General features: G+C 40.4%; 2 protein-coding genes across 5 annotated transcripts in view; one reads left to right on the forward strand and one right to left on the reverse strand.

Annotated features, from left to right (window-relative positions):
- LOC134528567 (vitellogenin receptor) overlaps window positions 1-20,330 on the reverse strand; it is a 21,528-nt gene extending 1,198 nt beyond the window's left edge. Inside the window, exons 1-34 of one of the 4 annotated variants that reach the window (XM_063362303.1) lie at window positions 20,260-20,330; window positions 19,243-19,341; window positions 18,032-18,156; window positions 15,288-15,425; window positions 13,908-14,013; window positions 12,664-12,813; window positions 9,440-9,553; window positions 8,310-8,435; window positions 7,806-8,021; window positions 7,558-7,726; window positions 6,850-7,051; window positions 6,568-6,765; window positions 6,369-6,489; window positions 6,073-6,219; window positions 5,884-5,997; window positions 5,657-5,801; window positions 5,372-5,565; window positions 5,143-5,295; window positions 4,943-5,070; window positions 4,737-4,861; window positions 4,476-4,663; window positions 4,297-4,401; window positions 4,093-4,206; window positions 3,815-4,016; window positions 3,532-3,731; window positions 3,024-3,131; window positions 2,681-2,923; window positions 2,281-2,433; window positions 2,023-2,165; window positions 1,857-1,948; window positions 1,536-1,773; window positions 960-1,137; window positions 337-455; window positions 86-255 (exon numbers count right to left, since the gene is read on the reverse strand). In XM_063362303.1, the coding sequence (XP_063218373.1) occupies window positions 86-255; window positions 337-455; window positions 960-1,137; window positions 1,536-1,773; window positions 1,857-1,948; window positions 2,023-2,165; window positions 2,281-2,433; window positions 2,681-2,923; window positions 3,024-3,131; window positions 3,532-3,731; window positions 3,815-4,016; window positions 4,093-4,206; window positions 4,297-4,401; window positions 4,476-4,663; window positions 4,737-4,861; window positions 4,943-5,070; window positions 5,143-5,295; window positions 5,372-5,565; window positions 5,657-5,801; window positions 5,884-5,997; window positions 6,073-6,219; window positions 6,369-6,489; window positions 6,568-6,765; window positions 6,850-7,051; window positions 7,558-7,726; window positions 7,806-8,021; window positions 8,310-8,435; window positions 9,440-9,553; window positions 12,664-12,813; window positions 13,908-14,013; window positions 15,288-15,425; window positions 18,032-18,156; window positions 19,243-19,315 (4,997 nt within the window). In that variant the 5' untranslated portion in view covers window positions 19,316-19,341; window positions 20,260-20,330. Of the gene's footprint in view, window positions 1-85; window positions 256-336; window positions 456-959; window positions 1,138-1,535; window positions 1,774-1,856; window positions 1,949-2,022; window positions 2,166-2,280; window positions 2,434-2,680; window positions 2,924-3,023; window positions 3,132-3,531; window positions 3,732-3,814; window positions 4,017-4,092; window positions 4,207-4,296; window positions 4,402-4,475; window positions 4,664-4,736; window positions 4,862-4,942; window positions 5,071-5,142; window positions 5,296-5,371; window positions 5,566-5,656; window positions 5,802-5,883; window positions 5,998-6,072; window positions 6,220-6,368; window positions 6,490-6,567; window positions 6,766-6,849; window positions 7,052-7,557; window positions 7,727-7,805; window positions 8,022-8,309; window positions 8,436-9,439; window positions 9,554-12,663; window positions 12,814-13,907; window positions 14,014-15,287; window positions 15,426-18,031; window positions 18,157-19,242; window positions 19,342-20,210 lie in introns of all 4 variants that reach the window. The other 3 variants (XM_063362305.1, XM_063362304.1, XM_063362306.1) reach the window with 3 other exon arrangements.
- Window positions 20,331-23,644: 3,314 nt separating this feature from the next.
- The window catches only part of LOC134528569 (coactosin-like protein), a 135,865-nt gene continuing 135,605 nt past the window's right edge, over window positions 23,645-23,904 (forward strand). The window contains exon 1 of the mRNA XM_063362309.1: window positions 23,645-23,676. Coding sequence (XP_063218379.1) covers window positions 23,660-23,676 — 17 coding nt within the window. The 5' untranslated portion in view covers window positions 23,645-23,659. The remainder of the gene's footprint in view (window positions 23,677-23,904) is intronic.

A 23,904-nucleotide genomic window follows, 5' to 3' on the forward strand; every position in this document is an offset into this window, starting at 1 on the left:
AACGCGCTTGAAGTTTATCTGAAAATCATTCAACCAACATCAGGAACTATCGTCGGTGACAAGGAATTCAAATAAAGACTCGTGCCTCCAATCGAACTTCCCGTCGGCACCGACGCGGCGCTGGTAGACGTAGAACAGGGCGAGCAGAACAGCGACCACGAACAGCACGACCAGAACAGCCACGGCGGTGCTGCTGCTCGACTCAGAGGCGGGCAGGCCGGCTTCAGGGACGCCGAGAGACAAGGTGCGGTCCTTCTGGGGAACAAGAGCCCCCTTTCAGCGCGGCGTCCCAAGCAAGCTCGACAAGAGCCATCACAACATCAGAACCAGCCGTACCTTCCCAGTGCAAACCTCGTCCGCGCCAACTACCTTGGAGTCCGGACACACGCACTTGGGGCCTCCCGGTGCGACGACGCACAGGTGAGTGCAGTTGTAGTGCTCGCACAAGTTCACAGCTGTGGACAGAATAGTGTTGGTAACAAATCTGGGTTTTCATTCACGCGAATTGTCCAGCTGCCACTGAGTGGACAGACACTGGAACTTGAGACAGGAGGGGGGGGGGGTGGGGGGAGGGAAAAGGAGGGGGGGGGGGGATGTCGAAATGTTTACGGACGAAAATTTTACGTGATAACATCATAAGAAAACTGATGAAAAAGCATACTTTTAATTTCCAAATATTAAAGTTTGCAAATTTAATTTAAATAATTTGTTTAAATCTAATCACTAACAATTAGTTAAAAAGCCCGCCTTAACGTGTTTGATGATAGAGAAGATTCTCGCACGGTGATTGGCCGGTTCTTGCACACAGGCTCAGGCGAAACGTGACAAAGAGTCATGCTTTTTCGTGCGTGCAGCCGGCGTTCATCGATTTATAAGAAGTTATCACGTCCAAAAAGCGTCGGTTCATAAAATAAAATCCGTACATTACTACGAAACTTGTCAAGAGTATAATCTCTTACCATGCTGTTGCCTCGAGGTTTGCATGATCGTGAACAGCTGCGCATCGATGGCGTGGATCTGAGTCTTCTCCACTCTGCCAGAGGCCGAGTACAAGGAGTAGCTGGATATGGCATCTGTCTCCGCCGACAACCAGTACAGGGTACTCTCGTATAGCGCCAGACCCAGAGGTCGCACCACCTTTGAGAGAGAAGGGGCTCAGTTACCAGGAAAGTATTTCTGTGACACTTATATTTTTGTTCACACAAATTTTGTACGGAAATATGTAGAATTACAGAGCCATTTGGTAACAAAAATGAATATATAGGCACAATTCCAATTCTCTTGCCACTTCAAAAGTTTCACACTTTTCAATAAACTGAAGGAAATTTCGACGACTGATACGAAAATTTCTACCAAATGATTCATTGTTAGCATTTAAGCACCCAGACACCAAAATAGAAAATTCTATATTTACATTTCTGATGGTTAAATAGGATAAGTGTTTCCCTTAATAGTGTCCCCTGAATTGATAAAGGGAAATACAATGCAATGCCCTAATTCTTTCCAAAAACTATAGGTTAAAATAGATAATTTACCTCGCGATCCAAAATCATACGCCTGTGGTCTCCATCGTAGTTTACCGACTCTAAAACTTGAAGTTTTTCATCGATCCAGAAAAGGGTCCTGTATATGCTATCCAAAGCCAGGCCAGAAACTAGAGATAAAGAACCATCGGCTAGCTTCTTCCTACCAGAGCCAGCCATGTCCGAGGAGTATATCCCGCCAACAGGTAGATTCGACAGGCCCCAAGTTGATTCTGCCCAGAAGAGTAACCTTTAAAGAAAAAAACATTTACCCTTATGAGCACATTTACAATCCCAGTTAAATCCATAAATTATTTTCGTGTAAAAACTAACCCTGTAGAGGGATCTACTGCCAATGTAGTTAGTTTAACATTTTTCTCCATGCTGATAACCGCGGCGCAATTTCTTCTAGCAAAGTTGCACACCTGAGGGACAAAAATTCAAATAAGTATTTTCACATCAACAAGGACAGACCGGCTAGAATTTTAAAGTTGTGTACCTTTATCTTGTGTGTGCGGCCCGCATCAATCACATAAATGTTACTGGATACCCAGTCGACAGCCAACTTGGCAGGCATGCCAACATTGCCGAGAGAGTGTTGAGTTCCTCCTGCGATCTTCTTATGGATTGCTCCTGTCAGTTCTGAAAAAAAAAAAAAAAAAAAAAAAAAAAAAAAAAAAAAAAAGCAGGGTTGAGAAAGTTTGCAAATCAAGTGCAGAGAAGATTAATTTTCATTTTTAAGAATGTCCCAACTTACGAGTACTCCAGTAATACTCCTTAGTTCTGGCATTCACATCCAGTCCCGTGACTTCCAATCCTGGCGTGGTCACGATCACCTCCAAGTTCGTTGACCTTTGATTCAATCTCCTTATTTGCATCCTCGTGGAAAACACGAAAGACATGGGGTCACCTGCAAATAAACATTCGAAGCAATGACGTCCATCATCCAACACCAGCTACGAAGCAGAATTTAGAGAACTTTAGCACCTGTTGTAGCTTTGCTTCCGGGTTGTAGCTGCTTTCTTGGCGAATAATTCACCGACATTGCAGTCGCCATCATGGAGCCATCTAAATCATCCGCCAAGGACGCGGCTACAACCCAGAAGCCAAGCTACTCCAGACAATGGCTGTGAAAGACTGCCGGCATTATTGAGCACCTGTAGCCTTGCAGGACCTCCTGTCGTGGCGCAGCACGAACTCCTCGACACAGGAGCACTCGAAGCTGCCGGGCAAGTTGAGGCATATCTGCGCGCAGGGTCGAGGGATGTGACTGCACTCGTCGACGTCCATGCATGCGGCGCCGCCCACCAGCTCGTAGCCGGCGTGGCAGCCGCACCTCGGGCCGGAGGGGGTCGCCGTGCACAGCTGGGAGCACGGCGCCGTCGAGTCGCAGGAGTCGTCTGCCGGACAAAGCACAACACGTGAGAACCAAACTGCAAGTACCGAACAAACCTCCCATTCAGCAATCTGGTCAGCACAACATGCAAAGACCAAACTCACCACAATTGCCACCTTCGTCCGAAGCATCAGGACAGTCCGGGACTCCATTGCAAACAGACTGCAACGAAATACACTCGCCAGTCACGCACGAGAATTCGTTGCACGGGCCTGTAAGCAGATCAATTTCAACGTCACCCTTAATATCGGTATCCGTTAAGTAGACAAACTAATGCGCCCACTTTAAGAGTTTTTAAGTGCATCTTTCTGCTCAGACAAATATAATCTCATTACTACTAGGCATATTACTTTTTCAAGCGGGATTTTCCACTAGCATTACAGCAATATTTTATCTAGATTGCCGAAAATTTATGTCGAATTCTTAACCACTTCTATTTTAAATTTCACAATGAAGTCTTACTAAACTTTAAGACAGTAGGTGCAAGAACGCCTTGAAAACCATGCCATGTAAAGTAAATATTTTAAAGCTAATCTATACTTTGTTTTCTATTCCTATAACCCAAATATGAATATACCGCAGCAAGAAAAAAAAATATGCTGATTTAATTACCTTCTGGTTTTGAAGCATTTCCCCGAGCATTTGATTGGCACATGAGAGTGCTTTCATCTGAATTGTCCCCACAGTCGTTTGACCCATCGCACTTCCAACTCGAAGAAATACATTTGCCATTGTCACACTTGAATTCCTCTGCCAAGCACCCACAATCCCTTTCATCTTCTCCATTTGGGCAGTCCGGCTTCCCGTTACATCTGTAAAAGAAAAATTGGGGTAGATAATATGCTAGAAAGTTAAATATTTAAGTGTAAAAAACTCAGCGTAAATCCTAGAATACCTTGCGGAATTTTTAAGACATATGCTGGTGTTGAACTTGCATCTGAAGTGGTCTTCAGGGCACACATTCCTGTCGTGACCAACTCTGCATTTCAGCTCGTCCGAGTTGTCCCCACATTCGTTTATGTGGTTGCACGTCAACGACTTTGCGATACAGTGACCGTTGTGGCACTTGAAGTCATCCGGGCCGCATGTCGGAGACACTGGAATTTCACATGTTTAGACCGCACGAAAACCCTTGGAAAAATAATAAAGTTTGCACAACAGTTCTTCTCTTACCACACATGTCATGTTCATCCGACTGGTCCGGGCAGTCGTAGTCATTATCGCACTGCCAACTCTTTGGAATGCATAGCCCAGAGGTGCAGCGGAATTCCTCCTGCAGGCAAGTTGCTGCAAATAAAATTTTTTTTTAAAGAAATGCCAAGGTGCAGACAGTCTTACTACAGACAGTACTAAAGATAGTTTTGTAAACTCCCTCACCGTTCTCACATGTAGCCTCGTCTGAAGAATCTTGGCAGTCCACAGAGTTGTCGCAAACATATCGAGAGCTGATGCATTCCCCGGATCCACAGCGGAATAACCTCTCTGAAAGAAAATTTTCCTTTAAAACTATACAGCAGTAACATAAAAAAATAAATTCATGAAAATTCAATGCTTACCATTTGAACACTCCATCATGTTCTCGTCACAATCGAACTCATCCGACCTGTCCGAACAGTCGAACTGGTTGTTGCAACGCAACCCCAACGCTATGCAATCTTTATTGTGACATTGAAATTCTTCCTCCGCGCACAAAACGCAGTTTTCTTCGTCCTCCCCACTTGGACAGTCTTTCTGGCGATTGCACCTGGAAACAATACTTTGACATGTAGCAACATTTTCCAAACCAGCCAAAGTTAAGAATGACTGCAGCAACATACCTTAGTTTCAGGGGTATGCACAGGTTGTCCTGCTGACACTTTATCTCAGTTTTTTGACAGTGAACAGGAGTCGAACACGTGCGGCCGTCATGATCCAGCAACATGCCCGATGGGCATGCACATACCTAAAAATTTACAAAGAAAGTTACTTCGTGAACTACTTCTCCGACATTACCCTAAAACAGGCACTTAAAAAAATTTCTCACTGCAAGTTTGAGCGCAAGGAGGCAAATGTGACTGCAGCCACCATTGTCGACCGAGCAGATGTGGGCCCTCGGGGATTTCTGACCTCGAACTGCAGCCAGAGTCATCACTTCGACTTCACTAGGAATATCTGGAAAAAAATAACATGTCAAGAATGGCGTAGCACATTGGAATTTCCAGGGCAACGAAGTAAAAGACTCACCAAACTCCAGTCTTTTAGTCTTCATGTTCCCATCGAATTTGTTTCCCCAATACAGGCGAGGCAGATGAAAATTGGTCCAAAATATGTCGGTCCCCAAGGTTGCCACTTGGCTCGGTGCATACAAATCCGTGAGATACTGGTGCCTGTCCGTAGCTGCAAAAATAAATTCAATTACTACGAGCAGAACAGTTTGGATGGAAAATTCCTACCATAAATAAGACAAGCATACCATCCACGGCAGTGCTTTCTATGGCTCCAGCCCATGGGTCGGCCCAAAAGATTCTGTTCAGCTCTTCGTCATATGTCATCGCCAAGTACATGCCTTTTAACCCATGGATGGCGTGAGTCCTTTCGCCTTTCCCGTCCATATGCATCCTGTCAATGCTTATGGTATTGTCACTACGAAACGCTACGAACATGATCCTGGAAATATAAAATTTACATTAAGTTAAACCACACAGGCAAACCCTACGACAAGAGCAGGTACTGCGAAACAAGGTTAAAATGCACATACCCTTCCTCCGGTACTACAGCGACTGCTACAGGAACTTCAACTCCCTCTTGCTTCAGGATCGTGGTTCTGAAGTGGTTTCCGAGGTTCATTACCTCAAGTGTTGCCCGGTCCCCGTCGCACCAGTAAAGGTTGTTACCAAGGTGGTCTGCAAACAAACATCCAGGTAGAAATGCACAATGGTAAATTAAAAAATAAAATAAAAAATAAAAACTGAAACCAAACCCTACCGAAAGCTAATCCTTCTATTTTGCCGATGTTCGAAACCAGGGTGGTAGCCTTCCCAGTTTTGAGATTAACCGAAAATAGCTTTCCATCAATGTGGCTGCTTACAATCAGCGTATCTAAAAAAAAAAAATTAATCGAAAACAAGTCTTCCAATAGCTTAATATTAAGACACTTGCATGTTTTAAACATACCTGCAAGGGAGTTATGCACCATTTGCCCAATCTTTGTTATCTGGTGGATTTCTAACTTTGAAATTTGTTGCTTTCCCAAAATCTGGTGTTCCACGAAGTATAAAACATGCCCTGCTGCAACCACCACCATTTCTTTCTTGTAAAGATCTGTAAAATATCATAATTTAACCAACCACACATCGTTTGAAACTTAATACTAGATAACTCATTGCACATTTTAAGACTTGCGACTTTCACATTAGAGAATTAGAATTTTATGGAATTAGCAAACGAGACATTTAACATTGTGACATTACCACGACACGTGTGCTTATCCGGGCCAAGTTCCTTGTCTTCGGGACAGGCACAGGAGCACGTCAGGCCGGTCGATAGAAGGCACAGGTGGCTGCAGCGCGCTCGAGAACAGGGATTCGACAACTGAAATTTAAAAAGAAATCAGTTTATCGGAACACTCAGTGCAAATGTTCATGCAAAACGATCAAATGGAAAAATTACCTCCGATGGATGTAGGGCTGGATGATATACATGAAGGTTGTATATGGGATGCTTTTTCATTTTCACGATAACTTCCCGATCTTTCCCTGTAAACTTGTTGCAAGACTCGATCTCCCTGTCGACCCAATCGGACCAGTACAATCTGTCTTCGAACACAGCAATCGAGTAAGGATGCTTCAGAGCTCCTTGAAGGACCACCTGTAACAAGTTCCATGGCAAATGTGTTGCAGTATGGACCAAATACTTCCAAAAAATCTTCGAATGAAATGTCAACATGCTCACCCTGCGGTCGCGACCATCCAGTCTGATCGTCTCTATCTTCAGCAGCTTGGCATCAATCCAGTAGAGCCTGTAATTGGGGTAATCCAAGGCCAACCCATTCGGCCAATGAATATCTGTCTCCACGAACACTGTAGCTTTCGCTCCATCCATTCCTGCTTTGCCTATCATCGGTGTATCACCCCAGTCAGACCAGAACATGAACCTACAAGATTAAAAAAAAAAGAGCCAGTCATGGGGACTCAACAGAAGTGAAAACATAACTGTTTAAATTTGTAACGACATTTCAACATCAAACTTGCATAAGAAAAATATTTTGGTATTATATCAGTACGATGTCAGCATGATATTTATCCTTGCAGAATTTTTTGTCGCAACAGATGTCAGTGGTATGTAAAAATTGATTACCTAGCTACGACTTAGCAGCGATGTCAGACCTAGGTCGGTGATCGAACTCACAAGATTTTAACCATTTAAAAAGAGTCCAACACGCACATGATACAGTCAAGTATACAATCAGTGTATATATGCGTACACATTTACACAGGCCGCTGCGATTCGCCAGTCTGCCACAACACGTCACTAGCATGTCGGTGACGCGAAACCATAAGTTTAGCCCCTACCAAAAACCGCATAACACTGGTTAAGAAACTTTCTTTAAGTGTCCAGTAAACAAGTAAAAGACACGAGGGGGGGGGGGGAAGTACTTACCCTTCAGCAAACACTAAAACCAAGCTCTTGACTTGGTGCATTCCAGTGAGGACAACTGCGCAAGCAGAGCCATCGTGAGAACAAACTCCTATGTGCTTCATCTCCACGTCTGTGAAGTAGATGTTGCCGGTAACCCAGTCCACAGCAAGGTCTTCGGGTTGGCCCAGACCTGAGAAAAAATCACTTTCAGCACCAAGAAATGTAGGTAAACGTCATCCCACACATACCAACAATGCACGTAGGATTACCTGCGGATACAATAAGCTCCGGTTTGGAGCCGTCATCCAAACTGCGATATATAGCTTCCTCTTGATCCTTCATGTTCGTCCAGTACACGAAGTTGCCGTCGTACGCCACGCCTACAGCATGATCAAGGTTCTCTGCCACCTTGTGGTGGACCCTGGATTGCAAGTACAGTCCGCGTATGTCTTGCTTGGTGGCGAAGAGAAGCAACGGTTCACCTCCTGAAAGTTTAATATTGTATCAAGATCTTTGGGCTGCAGACGGACATTACACCCATCAAACAAGTCTAGGCGTTTTGTCAGACAATAACCAATTTTCAACTACGGTTCATTTAACCATTCCAATATATTTATTCCAAATTTTAATTTGTCACAAACCTATGACAGGAGCAATCAAGATTAGGAGTTTCATTTGCGTAAGCGACTAAATTAACACAGACGGAATGGAAAGCAGATTTTTGAAATTAACACTGAAGCAATGTTTATCCCAGACGAAATGTGAAGACGCACCTTCAGCCACGCATCGATGCTCGTTCTCGTGAAGCTGGTAGCCGGAGAGACACTTGCAGCTGTAGCTTCCTGGCGTGTTGAAGCAGCGCTGGTCGCACACGCCGTACTCTTCGCACTCGTCGATGTCTGGAACGAAGATACGTTGAGTAATGCTTCAAGTCTCCGAACACACCATTCAGAGCACATTTTTCACATCAGTATTGTCCCCTTTTAAAGATTCGTTCATAATGAACTATCCACGAACTAAACCATGCGATTCGTTCGAGACTTACCTCATCTCAAAGTATAGATTAGTTTCCTTTAAAGTTGAACGAATTAGAAGAAATAAACCGCGAAAGAACGAGGCGAGAAAAAGGCCACGTGGGCAGTCCCGATTCGTTCGTGAAATGCCATCATGACGTCGGGAGTGAAAGTAAGCGCTGCGTGAGCCAGCATACACAAAAGCAAACTATTCTATAAACAAATTATGAAGCAAGTAAAATAGAGGACTTTTAGACCTAATATTAAAAACTCCGTCACCGTCAGCCTTAAATGTTCATTTTAAGATTAAGAATATTGTTTAACACTAATTTTTCAAATGTCATAGATATCAGACCAAGAGCTCGATACAGCTAAAATTACAAACGTCAATATTAGTCACGAGTCGGGAATTTTTCACCTCAAACAAATTTCCCCACTCAGGTACAGAACTCGGGTAGAGATTTCTTGTCACGGAAAGGAATGGTACAGCACCGCACAATCAACCTGCCATGAAAAACCCCTAGGTACACCGCGATGTTACCTGGGGTAATCCTGCTCCGAGACTAGCATGAAGGAACAAAATTTAACGTATGCAAATATTCATTACTTGTTTATGACTCACTGCAGGAAACATTTAGTGATCAGCTGTATATTGACGGTTACGGAATGGTTAAGACGTCCGAAGTTTCCGATATCCGAGCTGAGCATGTTACTTAGATAACTAGCCAGACGCAAATAAAACTAATTCTCGGGAAAGGTAAAAGGGGTTTAATATTATTTTCAATCGCCACATCCCGTAGAAGAACCGATCTTATTAACAAATAATTTCATGGAACCGGTTCAAATGAAGAGATTCGGTAAACAGAAGATTTCTGCCCACGGGTACTCACCAATGCAGTATTTGCCTGCCTGAAGAACGAAGCCACTGCCGCAAGTACAGACGTGGCCAGACGGGAGCGCGTGGCAAGTACCGTTGCAGTCGGATCTCTCGCACTCTGCCTTCGCTGTTAACAGAACACAATATAATACATATACACACGTATGAAACTATACTACCTCAGAATACCATCTCACTCCACCAGCCAATATGCCGAAAACTGCACAATTAAGTGGGCATCTGCTTATACAATAAGTACCTCAGCACGTGAAAAATAAAAAAAATTGCAAGAGTAAAAAAAATAGAACTTCTCTATTCCTTCAAAGATGTTTATAACGTAATAATCTAAAATAGTAAAGATTTTATAGGGTAATGTCAAACCCACTTGTAATTTATATTATTACTATCTTTATTAGATAGTAAGTATGAGTTATATTTCCGTCTCACTATCATAGTTTCAGTATTTACATATGCTGTAATCAATAACTTGAGGAAAATGTAAGTGTATATATATTTTTGTGAACTTTTTTTTTTTGTGAAACTTTCTATAAATATATTTTCCATATAAACTTGGCATGTATTATACCCCAGAAATGGGGGTCAATGAAAAAATAAAAAAATTAATCAGCATTTACATAAAAGCCAGTGTTCACATACACTAAATATCTTGTAAATGGAAGTAAAACGACCGTGTGTACAATCACGGACACATACATTTCTAAATAAACCTGAAAGCCACAATCTCCCCAAAATGGTTCGCAGCAAAGCCGGGTTGAGATCCATGCCCGGGAATATATTCCGCGCATCGACCCAGCAGCTGCATTAAAGTCAATTTTAAACAATTAGCGTGACCGGCTATATCTACTTATAAACAAGCATAACAAAACGTAGGTCCAATATAACACCTGTTCCTTTTCTATTCAAAAATTTCCTTATAACGAAATATCAATGCAACATTTTGAATAAATATAACTAAAATTTTAAGAAATGTTATCCGTTTGTCACATATTACAAAGAGTTTTCTTTTCCCAAAATACACATTTTGACATACCCCATTACTGGTTACACTGCATCTTCAATTGTCAGATTTCAATTTTCCTAAAAAAATTAAAACTTAAATAAGCCGATGTCAAAGATTAAAAATCTCAGCAAAACCTACAGGCGTAGATAGATTTCGTACTTATTTAAATTTAACTTCGGGAAACATTAATAAGTACATAACATTTGTTAACCAATGACACGATTTAACCCAACACTAATTTTCCATGCAGCTAAAATATCAGAAATTTCTTACTACACCGAAGGAAATTTCATTTGAGGTACTAACAAGGCGGCCATATAAAATTCTGAACCAAGGTTAAACAAAATTAAGATACCGTGAAATAAGTACGAATGAATATAACACAAAAAAGGGGGTTGTCTGTATAGTCTGTTTATGGACGACAATTTTACGTGATGTCATTAGAGATTGAAAAGTTGCACATTATTAAATTTTAATATAATATTTATTGAAAATTTAATTATTTTTTTTTAATATAATCACGAATAATAAGTTAAAATGCCCGCCTTAACCCCGTTTTGATATTATAGAAGATTTTCTCGCACGGTGGCCGGCCCGTTCTTGCGCGCTCGGCTCAGGCGGAACGTGACAAATTTTTGGTGCGTGCAGCCGGAGTTCAGAACTATTGACGTGATAGAGGTGGGTCGAAAAGTATCAACCTGATACTTTGTTACTGATATGCGCCTGTATCAGGAACGGCAAACGAGTACACTTGAAAAGTATCAAGTACTTTAGTATTAGTTCAGAATTCGCCTGGAACACCACGGCCAATGTGCGCAGAACCCGATCGCAGATGACGGTCACTTGGGCGGAGCTTGTGAAAGGGGAGGGAGCGGCATGACGAATAAGGGATAGAGGGAAATAATGTAGGGGAGGAAGCGCAGGGGAAGGCGTTGAAGGAAAGGCGCAAAGCGAATGTTACGAGACGTTTGGTTATTGTGCCACATCAAAGTACGCTCAGTGCGCAGTGCGTGCACAGTCTTGTTCAATTAATAAAACTAATGAAATTTTAATATTAAAAAGTACATTAATAAAAGACAATATTTATATTTGTGCACCTAACAGCTATGAAAATGCAAATAAATTCTCAGTTGACACTAACAGATGTAATCAACATATGGACTTTTTCCGAAAACAATTAGTAACTAGTGTTTTCATACATTAAAAGCTTACGATTTTATCAAAAATAAATAAAAAAACAGATACGTACATTAGTGAGCATACTATATCAATAAGTTTCAAATGTTTCTTCAGATTAGTCGATGATTTTTAACTTAGTTTTTGTTTACACGAATTACAATCAGCAAACTCATTTTCCGTAAAAAAATTCCACACAAATGAAGTCCTTTTCCTGCCCTTATCCATTCCTTATTTCACTATAAAGATAGTAACTACAAAGCATAACAGCCCGCAACAATGTACATGGTGGTAATTAATACACGGCCAGGACGAACTGCAGTGAATGTTGAACTGATTGATACTGGCTGTATCAGGCGGGCATGAGTGTAAGAGGTAGAGAATTACCGGGCGTGATAAATAATTTATCAGAGACACCGACACCTTTTTACGCTGATGACGGCACGGAGGATGTGTACCCTGTAACGAGAATGCTGATACCTTGTCGCTTCCTGGGACCGCTACTACTCTGATAAAGTATCAGATACTTGTTACATTACTGTATCTGTCTGAGTATCAGGTTGTAACAGATACCGGAAATTGCTGTAACAACCCACCTCTAACGTAATAAACCTCTTGTAAATTCGAATAAGTTGCTGAAAACAGACCCATGTTTGTACGGTGGTTTAGGTGCAGTCACGGAGCAAGGAGGGAAATACGGTTCGAATCACACAGCGGAAACTGAAACCATGTTTCACGCGAGATTTGGGTCTGTTGGGCGGGCCCGTAAATTTAATCGATGCGAAAATACTTAATGCTGTTTTGTAATAAACAGTCATGTACCTAATAAATGAGTAATAGGTGCAAAAACTCATTGAATTCACACCACAAAATTAGTGGCTACCTAAATAAGTGATTTTCACTGGATTGTTTACCTGATAATAGCTTATACATTTACTATAAATGTAGTGTAGTTACGTGAGCAACATATTATGAAGACTGCTATCTAGCGGACGGGCCCCACAACTACTTCAATGTCTCCCCGTGGAGGCAGCACTCACAGTCGTTGCAGGCGGGGCCCTCGTCGGAGCCGTCCAGGCAGTTGTCTGCGCCGTTGCACACCACGCCCAGGTCCAGGCAGTGCACCGTGTCCGCGCACTGGAAGAGCGAGTTGTCCAGGGTGCAGGCCGTGTGGGAGACGTTGCGGGCGCCTGTGCAACAAACACCAGAGTTGGGCTCCGCTCCAGGCGGACCCAGAGGAAAGAAAAAAAAAAGAGTTAGCAAAGTGTGATTTGTTATGTGCGATTTGTATCTCTTAATAAATGCAGACTCGTGTAGTAATTACTGTAATTTCTGCTACTCTGTAATTTTGATTTTGCCCATTAATCATTTGGGATTTTAATGCTGCAGCTTTTAATATCGATTATTAATCACGTTCGTAATATCCAGGGCTAAGATTGGAATTGTGCACACGAATTACTTTGCGTCAGCTGTCCAGATGTCCCCCATGCGCTGCAGCATGAGCTATGACCTGTTATCAGAAAACTTAGTAAAGCTATTCGCATGGAAACGTTTTTTTGTTTCCTTACAAGCAACTGAACTAGCTCGAGTCCTTTGAGGCTCGTATAACTACGACTGTATGTGAATCAGTAAGGGCGTTAGACCGTACTTATATTCTTTGGCCATTAATCCTTTAGTCGGTTCAAAAGTATCTTCTGTCAACGAGGAAACTAAATCTAATTCTCAATTTTAAAGCTTACAATGGGAAAAAAAATTGACGACCAGTTTAACGTGAATAAACTGATAAATCACGTTTAGGATTTCATAAGTAATCTTTCACACACTAGTAAGAGAGGGCAGTTTACTAAACCCGAACCTGTAGGTGGTTTCGGCAACCTAATGTTGACCGTCACATCGCACAGGAAAGAGCCCGGTCTACAAATTTGGGACACATATCTGAACCTACTTTCTACAGCCAGAGCGCAGTATAGAGGGGCCAAATTGGTTTTCAGATAGTTTTCCACCACCTACAGGCTGTGGAGTGTTTACACAGCTTTGAAACATTTAGTGCACGTGTGAAACTTTTAGGTCAACTTTATCCTGCAAGGGGAAATTAAACGTTTACTCCGAAACGAACCAGAAACTCAAAAATCCACCAAATGACTATCGGGACAAGGACGGACAAGTTAAAGTTGACTAGTGTATCTGGACCGTGGCACGCGCCGCGCATGACGTCAGAGGTAGCAGCCACCGCAGAGGAACCCTGGAGCCGGCCCCAGCGGGCATAGCTGGAGCAGAGCATTACCACAGCCTCGTTCATCACTTCCGTCCCCGCAGTCGTCGGCGCCGTCACACCGGAAGTTGGATATGATGCAGTGGTGATTCTCGCACAGAAACCCGTCCATGCAGTCCTGAAACAACCACAGAAATAAATCCACGTGAACTAGCCAGATTACCAACAGAAATACCGAAAGTATGCTTTAGTAAATGAGTTTTCAAATACACGATTTGCACCTAGCCAGACGTTCGGTATTACAAATCATAGCTACATCATAGCTACACAAAGCAAAAAAAAAAAAAAAAAAAAAAAAAAAAAAAAAAAAAAAAAAAAAAATGTAACCATAGACAATTCCTTACCTGAATGCCGAAGTTATATCGTAAATGAGCAAATTGTAAGAACTGAAAAGATTAAGTATTGAGCACAAGAACAGCTTCCAGCTAGGTAAAAATTATGGCAGTACTACATATAAATTTTAAAAAATTTTCATCCAAGAAATTAGAAGCACCGATGGTACGAAAGATATTTTGTAATTTTCCAATTCCTTCAATAATTTTTGAAGTTTATAAATAAGAGATCAGATGAACGTAAAGCCTATTGGTAAGTGCAACTGCCAACAGAACTTGAAATATCGGCCCCCTCCCCCCCCGAAACCAAAAAATTACCACATTTAAACTATGTACCTGAAAACACCAAAGGGGAAACATTAAGGAGAATTGTCGGTACTACATTATAGAACAATTCTGCATAGATAACTTTAAAGTTACAAATGAATATTTCATTGCGCCTCCTGGTACACCGAACATTTAGTGAGGAACCGCTGAACACGCCGTCTAAGAGCCACTAACCCGAATTAGCCAACTTACCGACCCAACACCCGAGATCGAGTATTTGCAGTTAACTTATTCAATTAAAAATAATATTTCACAATATTGAATCAGAGTAAATTAAAGCTTGCACATGTCAAAGTATTAAAAAAAAAAAAAAAAACACATTTTTTTGTGCAAGTGCCCTGTAGCAAAACTGCACCAATCAGAAAAAATTTTAACATCCGAATGAAATCTTTAGACCTACCGTTTGTGCAATAATCTGGTTATTGGTATTACGCTTGATCAGTCAGTTAATTTCCAAGATGTGTAACCAAGATTTTTTAATCTACAGAAATTGAGCCAAAGCTAGGATAAAATTCATAGCACTAATACTTATGATTTCAAGTAGAAAGTAGGTACACCATAACCCACACATTCAAGGTTTCGATGAACTGCCAAGAAAAGTGAAGAATCTGTATGCCGATAATAGAACGAAGGTTAAGAGGCGGAAATATTTGAAACCCGCAGAACCGTCCAGTCTCGCGGCTCCGAGTGAATGCTTGTGCAGGGGAGTGCAGGAGAGTGGCGCAGCAGGTACCTTGATCTTGCAGCCCAGCTGCTCGTCACTGCGGTCCTCGCAGTCCGGGTGGCCGTCGCACAGCCAGGCCCGCAGCACGCACATCTGGCCGTCCAGACACTTCCACTCCTCGTCGCCGCACTCCAGGGGCCCGTGGTCCTGCGACAGACACGCCGGCTCGACACGAGCAGCCTCCCCTCCCCCCCCCCCCCCCCGACCACCACAAAATAAATTTCCTTGCCTCAAAATACATCACGTAAGCCTGACGTCGTACCTCCTCTTGATTAAACAAAAACCTGGGTCACAGTCCTGTCCGCGGCGCAACACTCCATCCATGGCCCTGGTAGTGCCACCACTCTTCACCAAATGGCAGTTGTAAATATAAAGAGACAATGTATTGGAGTTATGTTATAGATGTTATGTAAATATTTAGGTATATTATTAAGTGTATATTGTAAGTATGTTTGTAGACGTGGAAAGATTGTAAAATGCAAAAGATCAAAAGAGATAGAAATATGTAAAACCAACACAAATGGTTGTAGAAGAAACTTGTATAAACTGTGCGGGCTAACAAGCCAGCTGCACGGGGCCGAACGGTCCACTCCCGCCTCAGAGTACGAGGCTGCTCTACCCAAGAGCTGGCGCCGGGCAAACAACACAACTGAACGACCGAGCGACGTCCACCCCGTCTCCACAGCTTCAGAGACGAGGCCACGACATGCCAAATATTTTGTCTACAATCAAATGTAAGCAGGCTTAATTTTTTTTTTTTTAACTCATTACAAATCATAAACAGGTCACTCTGGACATTAAATAATTACTTATAATATAAACATTCCAAACCGTTACAATAATCGTTAAACATATTATATTAGCTGTTGTGTGTCGTGCTGCGCCGCCCCCAGCTACTTGGCGCCCTGGGCGGTTGCCTGGTTGGCCTGCATGGACGCGCCGGCCCTGGGACTAGCCTCCGCGCCACAGAACAAGGAGGGAAACAAACAAGTGCGACTCCTACAGTGGAAACTGAAACCATTTTCAACGCAACACGTCTTGCTATCTGTCGGGCGGGCCCGTAACCACAAGCAAATAACAAATCTGAATAGAGGTTCTCATACAAAGTTTCACGACGTGATAACGTCTGATAAATCGATGAACGCCGGCTGCACGCACGAAAACTCCCGTCACGCTCATTGTACGTTTGCGCCGCATTTCTACCACTCTTATAAAGTTAAGTGAAAAGTTAGTGTTCATTGCTTATTACAAAAATTTCGGCAATAAAGGTTAATTATTCATGCATTTTAAAAATCTGATATTTTAATTATATATATACTTGAAATTATAACAATGATGTAATTTTATTCATAGAAGTACGCAATAATTCCATCAATGTTTTGTTATGACGTCACGTTAAACTATCATCCGTAAACCGACTTTACAAACAACCAATTTTATTGGTTATATAAAGTTACCTCCTTGGTGGCGCAAAACTAATTTAATCGATGCGAAAATACCTATGCTGTTTTGTCATGTAAGAAATAAAGGAGTAGGTGCAAAAAACTTTTAATACACCACAAAATTAGTAGTTACCTAAATAGTGACATTTCAATGGTATGTTTGCCTGATAAAAGCTTATACACCACTAATAAATTAATGAAGTTATGTCAGTAATTATGAAAACCATCTAGCGGACGGGCTGATAACTACATAAAAAAAACAGGCCTCAGTCTGTAATAAAAGTGGGTTTACGATTGAAAACCAATACTTAGTCGTGAACTTACCATATGAATACGTTAAGTAGTGGAATGGTTAACGAATGTCATTTTTTTAATTTTGACGGGTCGTGTGCTTACTATATGATGACTTAAGACTTAACAGAAATGGTTATATTTTAAATTTTTCTTTAAAACTCAAGGGAAGCGACCAATCACAACAAACCGGAACCTTACACCCGGAAGTTTATGTCTTGGTATTTGACCGAGGGAGGCTGTACTTTTGGTTAGAAACGTATATTTGTAATTACGAATTAATTTAGATATGACTGAACATTATGCAACAGAAGGACATTTCAGTAGATTACGTAATGATAAAAGAAAAATCGGGCGATGATTTTTTGATTGACTGTGCGGGGTTATCCGCATCTCTACGATCGCAGAAGATCTTAATTTAAAGATCTAAGAATGAAAGGAAATACTTGGCAGAAATTCCACACATCATGAACACGACAGGTAAATTTAAATCCGCTGTAGCACAATTACTTGGCATTGTCAATAACCTATTCCAAACCTGCTTCTCCATTTCGAACAATGGCCGAATAGTTTTTTGTTCTGCGATTGGTTGGAATTCGCGACTTATGTCTATCCGAAAACTGGAAAAATGTAGTTTAAACTTAATCGTGTGCTCTACGCTATGTCATGATTCTTAAGGAAATCAATCGTAAACCCAGCTTGGGAGTCTCTCCCCATGCTGCAGGCTAACGGCAGCCTTGGAAAGAGGCTGGGGCCTAGCCGGGGGAGGGGGGGGGGGGGAGGACAGAAGTCCAACCCCCCCCCCCCCCCGCCCCGCCCCCAGCACCAAATCTTTAAATTTCTTAATCACTCAAATTTCGTATTAAAATAAGTAAAATTTTTACCATCACAATATTTAAATTTAAGTACTGACAACTGCTAAAATATTACTATTTTACACCTTAAAATCCAACTTCAACACCCCCATACACAAATCCTGGCTACGCCACTGGAAAGAGGGACAGTGCGAGAGACACTCACGAAGTCCTGGCAGCTCATCTCGTCCGAGAGGTCGCCGCAGTCGTCTTCCCCATCACAGCGGAAGGCCACAGGCACACAGCTGCCGTCCGCGCACTGGAAGTAGTCCTTCTCGCACCCAGCAGAGCCTGCAACACATCAGTCCAGAACACTCCGCCACCAGACCTCGCACGACATCTGCCTTTGCCAAATCAACATGGTTAGAAACATGGATCACGAATTGAGAAGTACGAAGGACAAGATTCGGCCCGCTGTGAATCTTCACAACACCCTAAAGTAGGGAAGCCTTCATTTCACATCAGAGAGAGCCACACCCGAAGTTCCCCGAAGTTCATGCTCGCCTTGTTCCTCAGTTCTATCTCATTGTATAAACCGGTGTGGCATTAAATCTTGCGGCCGATTAGGATAGGTTTGCTACATTATAAAAACTTTAAAACATTGTGGATGGTTCGTTATACTAGGCAAGTATAGCCACATTAAAAATACTGTAAAATCATTTCATGGTTGCTTAGCAAATAACTTTAAAATGTAGCTATCCAGGGCTAGGAAAAAGTTTACATGATTTCACTGTATCTTTGATGTAGATATCCTAACCAAATAAACCGTCCACAATGATTTAAAGTAATTAGAACGTAGCTAACGTAACCTTTTACAATGAACAAAAAAAAAACCGAAGATGTACGATCGGGCGTTTGGCTCATCAGTGAAAAGAAGGCTTACGCCCTAAAGTATACTGGAAACCACCGAATACTGCGAGGAACGTTCAGTATATACCTTAATACACTTTGCAACCCACGAAAATCAAATTTATAAAGAGTTTCAGAGGGGGGGAAAAAACCCGAATTCTTAAGTTTTTCTTAAGATATTTTAAAAAAAAAATTACTTTAAAGACCGAGTTTAACGTATAAAATATAGGGTATATCAAATTACAATTTAAAGAAGGTGCTTTACACTTTAACACGTCAGAACAAATAAAAATAAGATGTCTAAGACATTTTAACCAGTAACCTCTTTTAACTTAACTGGACATCCCTCAAAACTAATTTGAATCTGTCATAAGAGAAGGAACTGTTTATGGATCAATGCCAATCGATTCAGAAATTTGCAGTACACGCAAAACATTCCGACAACGGGGAAAAATAAAAAGACCAGTGTACTAGCCAATCATTTACAGTTCGAAAAGTTTCGAAATTCCTGAACTTCGTCTGCCTTACCGGGAGAGAAGTTGACGAGGAAGCATAACGCAGCCGACAAGAACGCCGCTGCCCCATTAGACCACCGCCGCATCACGCCCTCCGGTTACCAGCACGCGCCTGGAACACAAGTAGTCAAGTGAACCCTTCAAGAACAAGACCACACTAGCATTCACATCACCCCAGATACATCCGCGCAGGTAAACTGAAGCCGTGGTGCACTAAGATTACGCCAAGGTTACTGCCACGGTATGCCACGTCTGCATAACCGACTAGAAAATAATGTTCGCAGGCTGATGATGGCGACTGCAATGTCGACCGAAACGCCGGTGAATTATTTACGAAGGACACGGCTACAACCCAGAAGCCAAGCTGCTTCTGATGAGAAGATACTTTGGCCAATTCAGAACCAAGGAAGGGGGGGGGGGGGGGGGGCAACTCGTTACTCAACAGAAGGGCATGTCTCCCGGGCTCATGTATAGTAATACATCGAAGATATTTCCAAGAGCCACACTAGATCAATGGGGAACCTCATTTGGAACAAATTTTGAAGTTGAACCCAGAAACTAAAATTACAGTTTCAAGGCACAACCATCAGCCATTTCATTTAAACTACAGTTATCTTTATTACGTTTAGACCCCGCTAACATCGCTCAGACCCGCCATTACTTTCTCAAAATTGTTTAAAATCAAGTAACAAGGAAATTAATATATCACAATATTTAGCCATTCACAAAGGCTAACAAAACTACCAGCTAAATATTCTGCCAATAGACTAGTTCCAAAACAAACTCATAAACGAAATCAATACAATAACAGTTTAAAATTATGTTTCCCTACGTCACTAGCTTTCGAAATACGGACGTCAAGTTGCATGATCGTTAAACAGCAAGGTTTGACACACTACCGTGTTTGTTACGTTAATTCTATTACCCCGTTACTACCCCTTGTTAAAATTATTGTAACATAGGATTTTTTTCAGAACAAACCCTAAATTAAGTATAGCCCGACCGAAACATGACGCCTTTCCCAACTTACTGATACCACAACTGTCTTCCGCAAGCAGTTTAGCCGACCCGCAGCTACTAACCGACCCTCGGAAGATGGCCGTAACGTCGAAGTCAGGGCTTATATACATGCATACTCCCCGCCTCTTCACTTGTCAAGATATTCCACTCCACACCATACATACATTCTGTGAGATTAACTTGTCTGAAAATATTCTGTAAACGTGTTCCATATAGCTGGGGGAAAAAAAGTATGTGAAGTAATACACATAAAAATTTGTCTATGATGATTTATAAAATAAACTTAATTATTATTAGTTATTAATTAACTTTGATTAATTTACTTAATTACGTTTAGGATATCTTCGCTTGAGGTGCTCTTTCACTCGCAATAAACTTGCGAAACTTATTGCGAGAGTTGATGTCTACAGGTGTGCGAAAACGTCAGAGGGCGCTCTCACTAGTTAACGAAACTTGCGATCTCAGCAATCAGATAGTTTTATTTATTATAGTAAAAACGTAATATTTGTTATATCTGTATATTAGTTTACTATTTTAAGATGTTCTGCAAGTTTAACTGACATTTTAAGTGTGTTGTTATGCTGTGAACAATCTAATTTTTTTTCTTCAAATATAATACTTTTAAACACCATCAAACAATTTCTTTTAAATTTTACAACACAAGTGAAGACTTTTAAAATTAATTATTTTTAACTGAAAGGCAATCTACACAATATTAAATGTTTTGAAATATTTTAGCTAGCACGTTACATTAAATTACCATTCATTTTCTTTCATAAGATATTTCTATTTATTTAATTTCATATTTCTGAGGAGAAAACTTTATTAAAACAGTTTGTAGGTACACGTGGTTCGTTTAATTTTTTTTTGTTTTTGTTTTACCAATATGTTTTTAAATTGTTTCAAAGTAACTTAAATAATAATTAGATATCTCTTTGGATATATTTAGTTGCCAAAATGGCATAAGAGTCATTATAACTTTTGAATTCAATAAAATATAGAACATGTCCGAAATAAATTTTTTTAATGGAATCTAATTATTTAATATTTGTAACATAAAAATGGCCACAGTGTTGACACTTTGGTGACATTTCATTTCACTTAATAATTTAAAAAAAGTCAGTAAATAAATTGAATGTAATATGTAATTTTAAGCAATATTTGATTTTTTGAAATGCCTTCCGTGTTTGTGTGTATTTCGGATGACTTTTTATTTTACAGCACCGAACGTTAATTTTATTTTTCCTGAATTATTCATTTCATTTTAATACAACCATTTCAACCTAACCACGTATGTAGCCACTTCTCAAAGCAATAAATAAATATCGTAACTGGCGAAAATTAGTCTTGCAGACCTTTTAAATCACGAAATTAAAAATTCATACATCGCATACTTTTTGCATAATTAGCTGCCAGTCACATTTTTAACGTTTTTGGGGCGAACAAATTTGGAGAATTTAAATGGATAACAGAACTGAAACATTTTAGGTTTAACTGCAGTGCTACTGGCTACTTCATGACATGGTTCGCATTTATATAACAAAAACTCATTTTAAGTTGCTTGGCTGTCAAAATCCTCTTAAATTTGAGAATTTTGAAATGCCAGGTAAAATTAAATAATATTCTATGAAAGAAATTCTAACAAATTCTTGAAGTGGCCAGTAGCATTGCAGTTAAACCTATAAAAAGGTTTTAGTCTTTTTTCCAGTTGGTTCTCCTTGCTTGTACGTTAATGTTAAAACATGGCCCCCACAAGGGCGGGGCTGAGGGACCCCTGGGCCCGGGCCCAGCCCTGTTTATTTTTAAATGTTTAAGCATTATAACTTTTTACAAACTAGATAAACATATTGAATATTTTATAAATAAAGCTTAGTTTGGACTTACAAAATAGTAGCCATAATTATACCCTGTATTTCCAGGTTAAATAACATTGTTAAAAGAGTGTAGGTAAGAAATTACCATTCAATTAAAATGTAGCACGTGACTGTAATATTGCGGGGGGGGGGGGGGGTGGTTAGTAGGATTCCTCCGATCCTGGGTCCAGGGTCCAAAATCGAATGTGGGGGGCCATACGTTGAAAATTAAACTTTGGCAGCTAATTATGCAAAAAATTGGTTGTCTGTAAAGTCGGTTTACGGACGATGGTTTAACGTGACGTCATAAATAAACATTGATGAAATGATTGTATACTTTTATGAATAAAATTGAATCGTTTTTATTGAATTATCACTATTTTGTATGGATACAAAGAAGGAGTGAAATGAAATCTACAATTTAACTGACAAATTTACTTTTATCTTCACTCATTAATTCAAATATGTTTTTTACTTTAACGAAGACTATAACTTTTATACATGTTTGCTATTTAACTTCTTACAATCGGTGTTATTCTGTTAAGGATAGGACGATGATAGGAAAAGTAGGAAACGAATGGGAGTGTTTCAAGTTTAATGTGCCTCGAGAAAGTCAAATCGATGGTTGTTCCAATTGAGTGGAAGAGAGATAGATGAGGCGCAAGCGTACAATGAGCGTAATGGGACATTGTGCGAAACGGGACACTGTGCGTAACGGGACAATGTGCGTAACGGGACACTTTATCGTGCGTGCAGCCGGCGTTAATCGATTTATTAGACGTCACGTCAAAACCTAAAAGTCAGTCATGGGGATTGTCGACAGAAGTGCAAACTTATAATTTTGTTTTTAAATGTGTAATATGAAATCAATTCTACGTCAAATGTAAGCAAGAAAATGGTTTTGGTATTACATCACTAATTCACTAGCATGTCGGTGACGCTAACCCATAAGTTTTGCCCCTACCAATAATAACATTAAAACTAGAAGAAATGAAGTTTTTTCATTGAAAGAATAAAAAATTATTAACTTAAATCTAAAAATAATCAACATTATCTCTAATAAATCAGTAACCTGACATTTGAAGAAATTTACATCGTAAATAAATAAACAAAAGAAAAAACATAACCTCAACTTAACTACCTACTAAAAAAATATCCAATACTCGCAATATGTACCACACAATAACGTTAAAATTTCCATGGAAAATAAAGAAAAAATTAAAAACTTGTAACATTAAAAATATAATAAATTAAGTCTTATTCTTGAAATATATATATTAAAAAAAATTAACACTTCACGTGATCATGTCGATGACGACTTACAAGAAATTACTCCCTATCCAAACCTTCCTATAGAAGTTTTCACTTCAATAAATAAATATCGGACTGACGAAATTTTTTTTTTTTATTCCGTATGATCTGTCTGAAAGTTTATCTCGCAATAGTTTGCGCAAGTCCATTGTTGGTGGCCTTGCGCGCTTCACAACTGCTTCGAAGTCCCGAACACGTGGTTGCATTTGCCGAGTTGCTGTACATCGAATACGAACTGTGGCGTCGATGGTGCACACGACATGGTAAGTCTTTTTTGCACGACGTGTACATACTAATTTTTATTTTATTTTAAGGTGCCGAATATAATTGGTTTTACCATGCAACATATATACGTGGCAGTTGGTGGTTACTATGTATGTCCCATGTGAAAATTTTAAAAGTAGGGAAGAGTTAGCTTTACAAGTTCATCTAGTAAATAATCATGATTAATTGCACAAAATCGTCCAGTAGGTCAGTGTTAAAAATTATAC

This window comes from Bacillus rossius, chromosome 1 (assembly GCF_032445375.1).
Source record: "Bacillus rossius redtenbacheri isolate Brsri chromosome 1, Brsri_v3, whole genome shotgun sequence".
NCBI lineage: Eukaryota > Metazoa > Arthropoda > Insecta > Phasmatodea > Bacillidae > Bacillus > Bacillus rossius.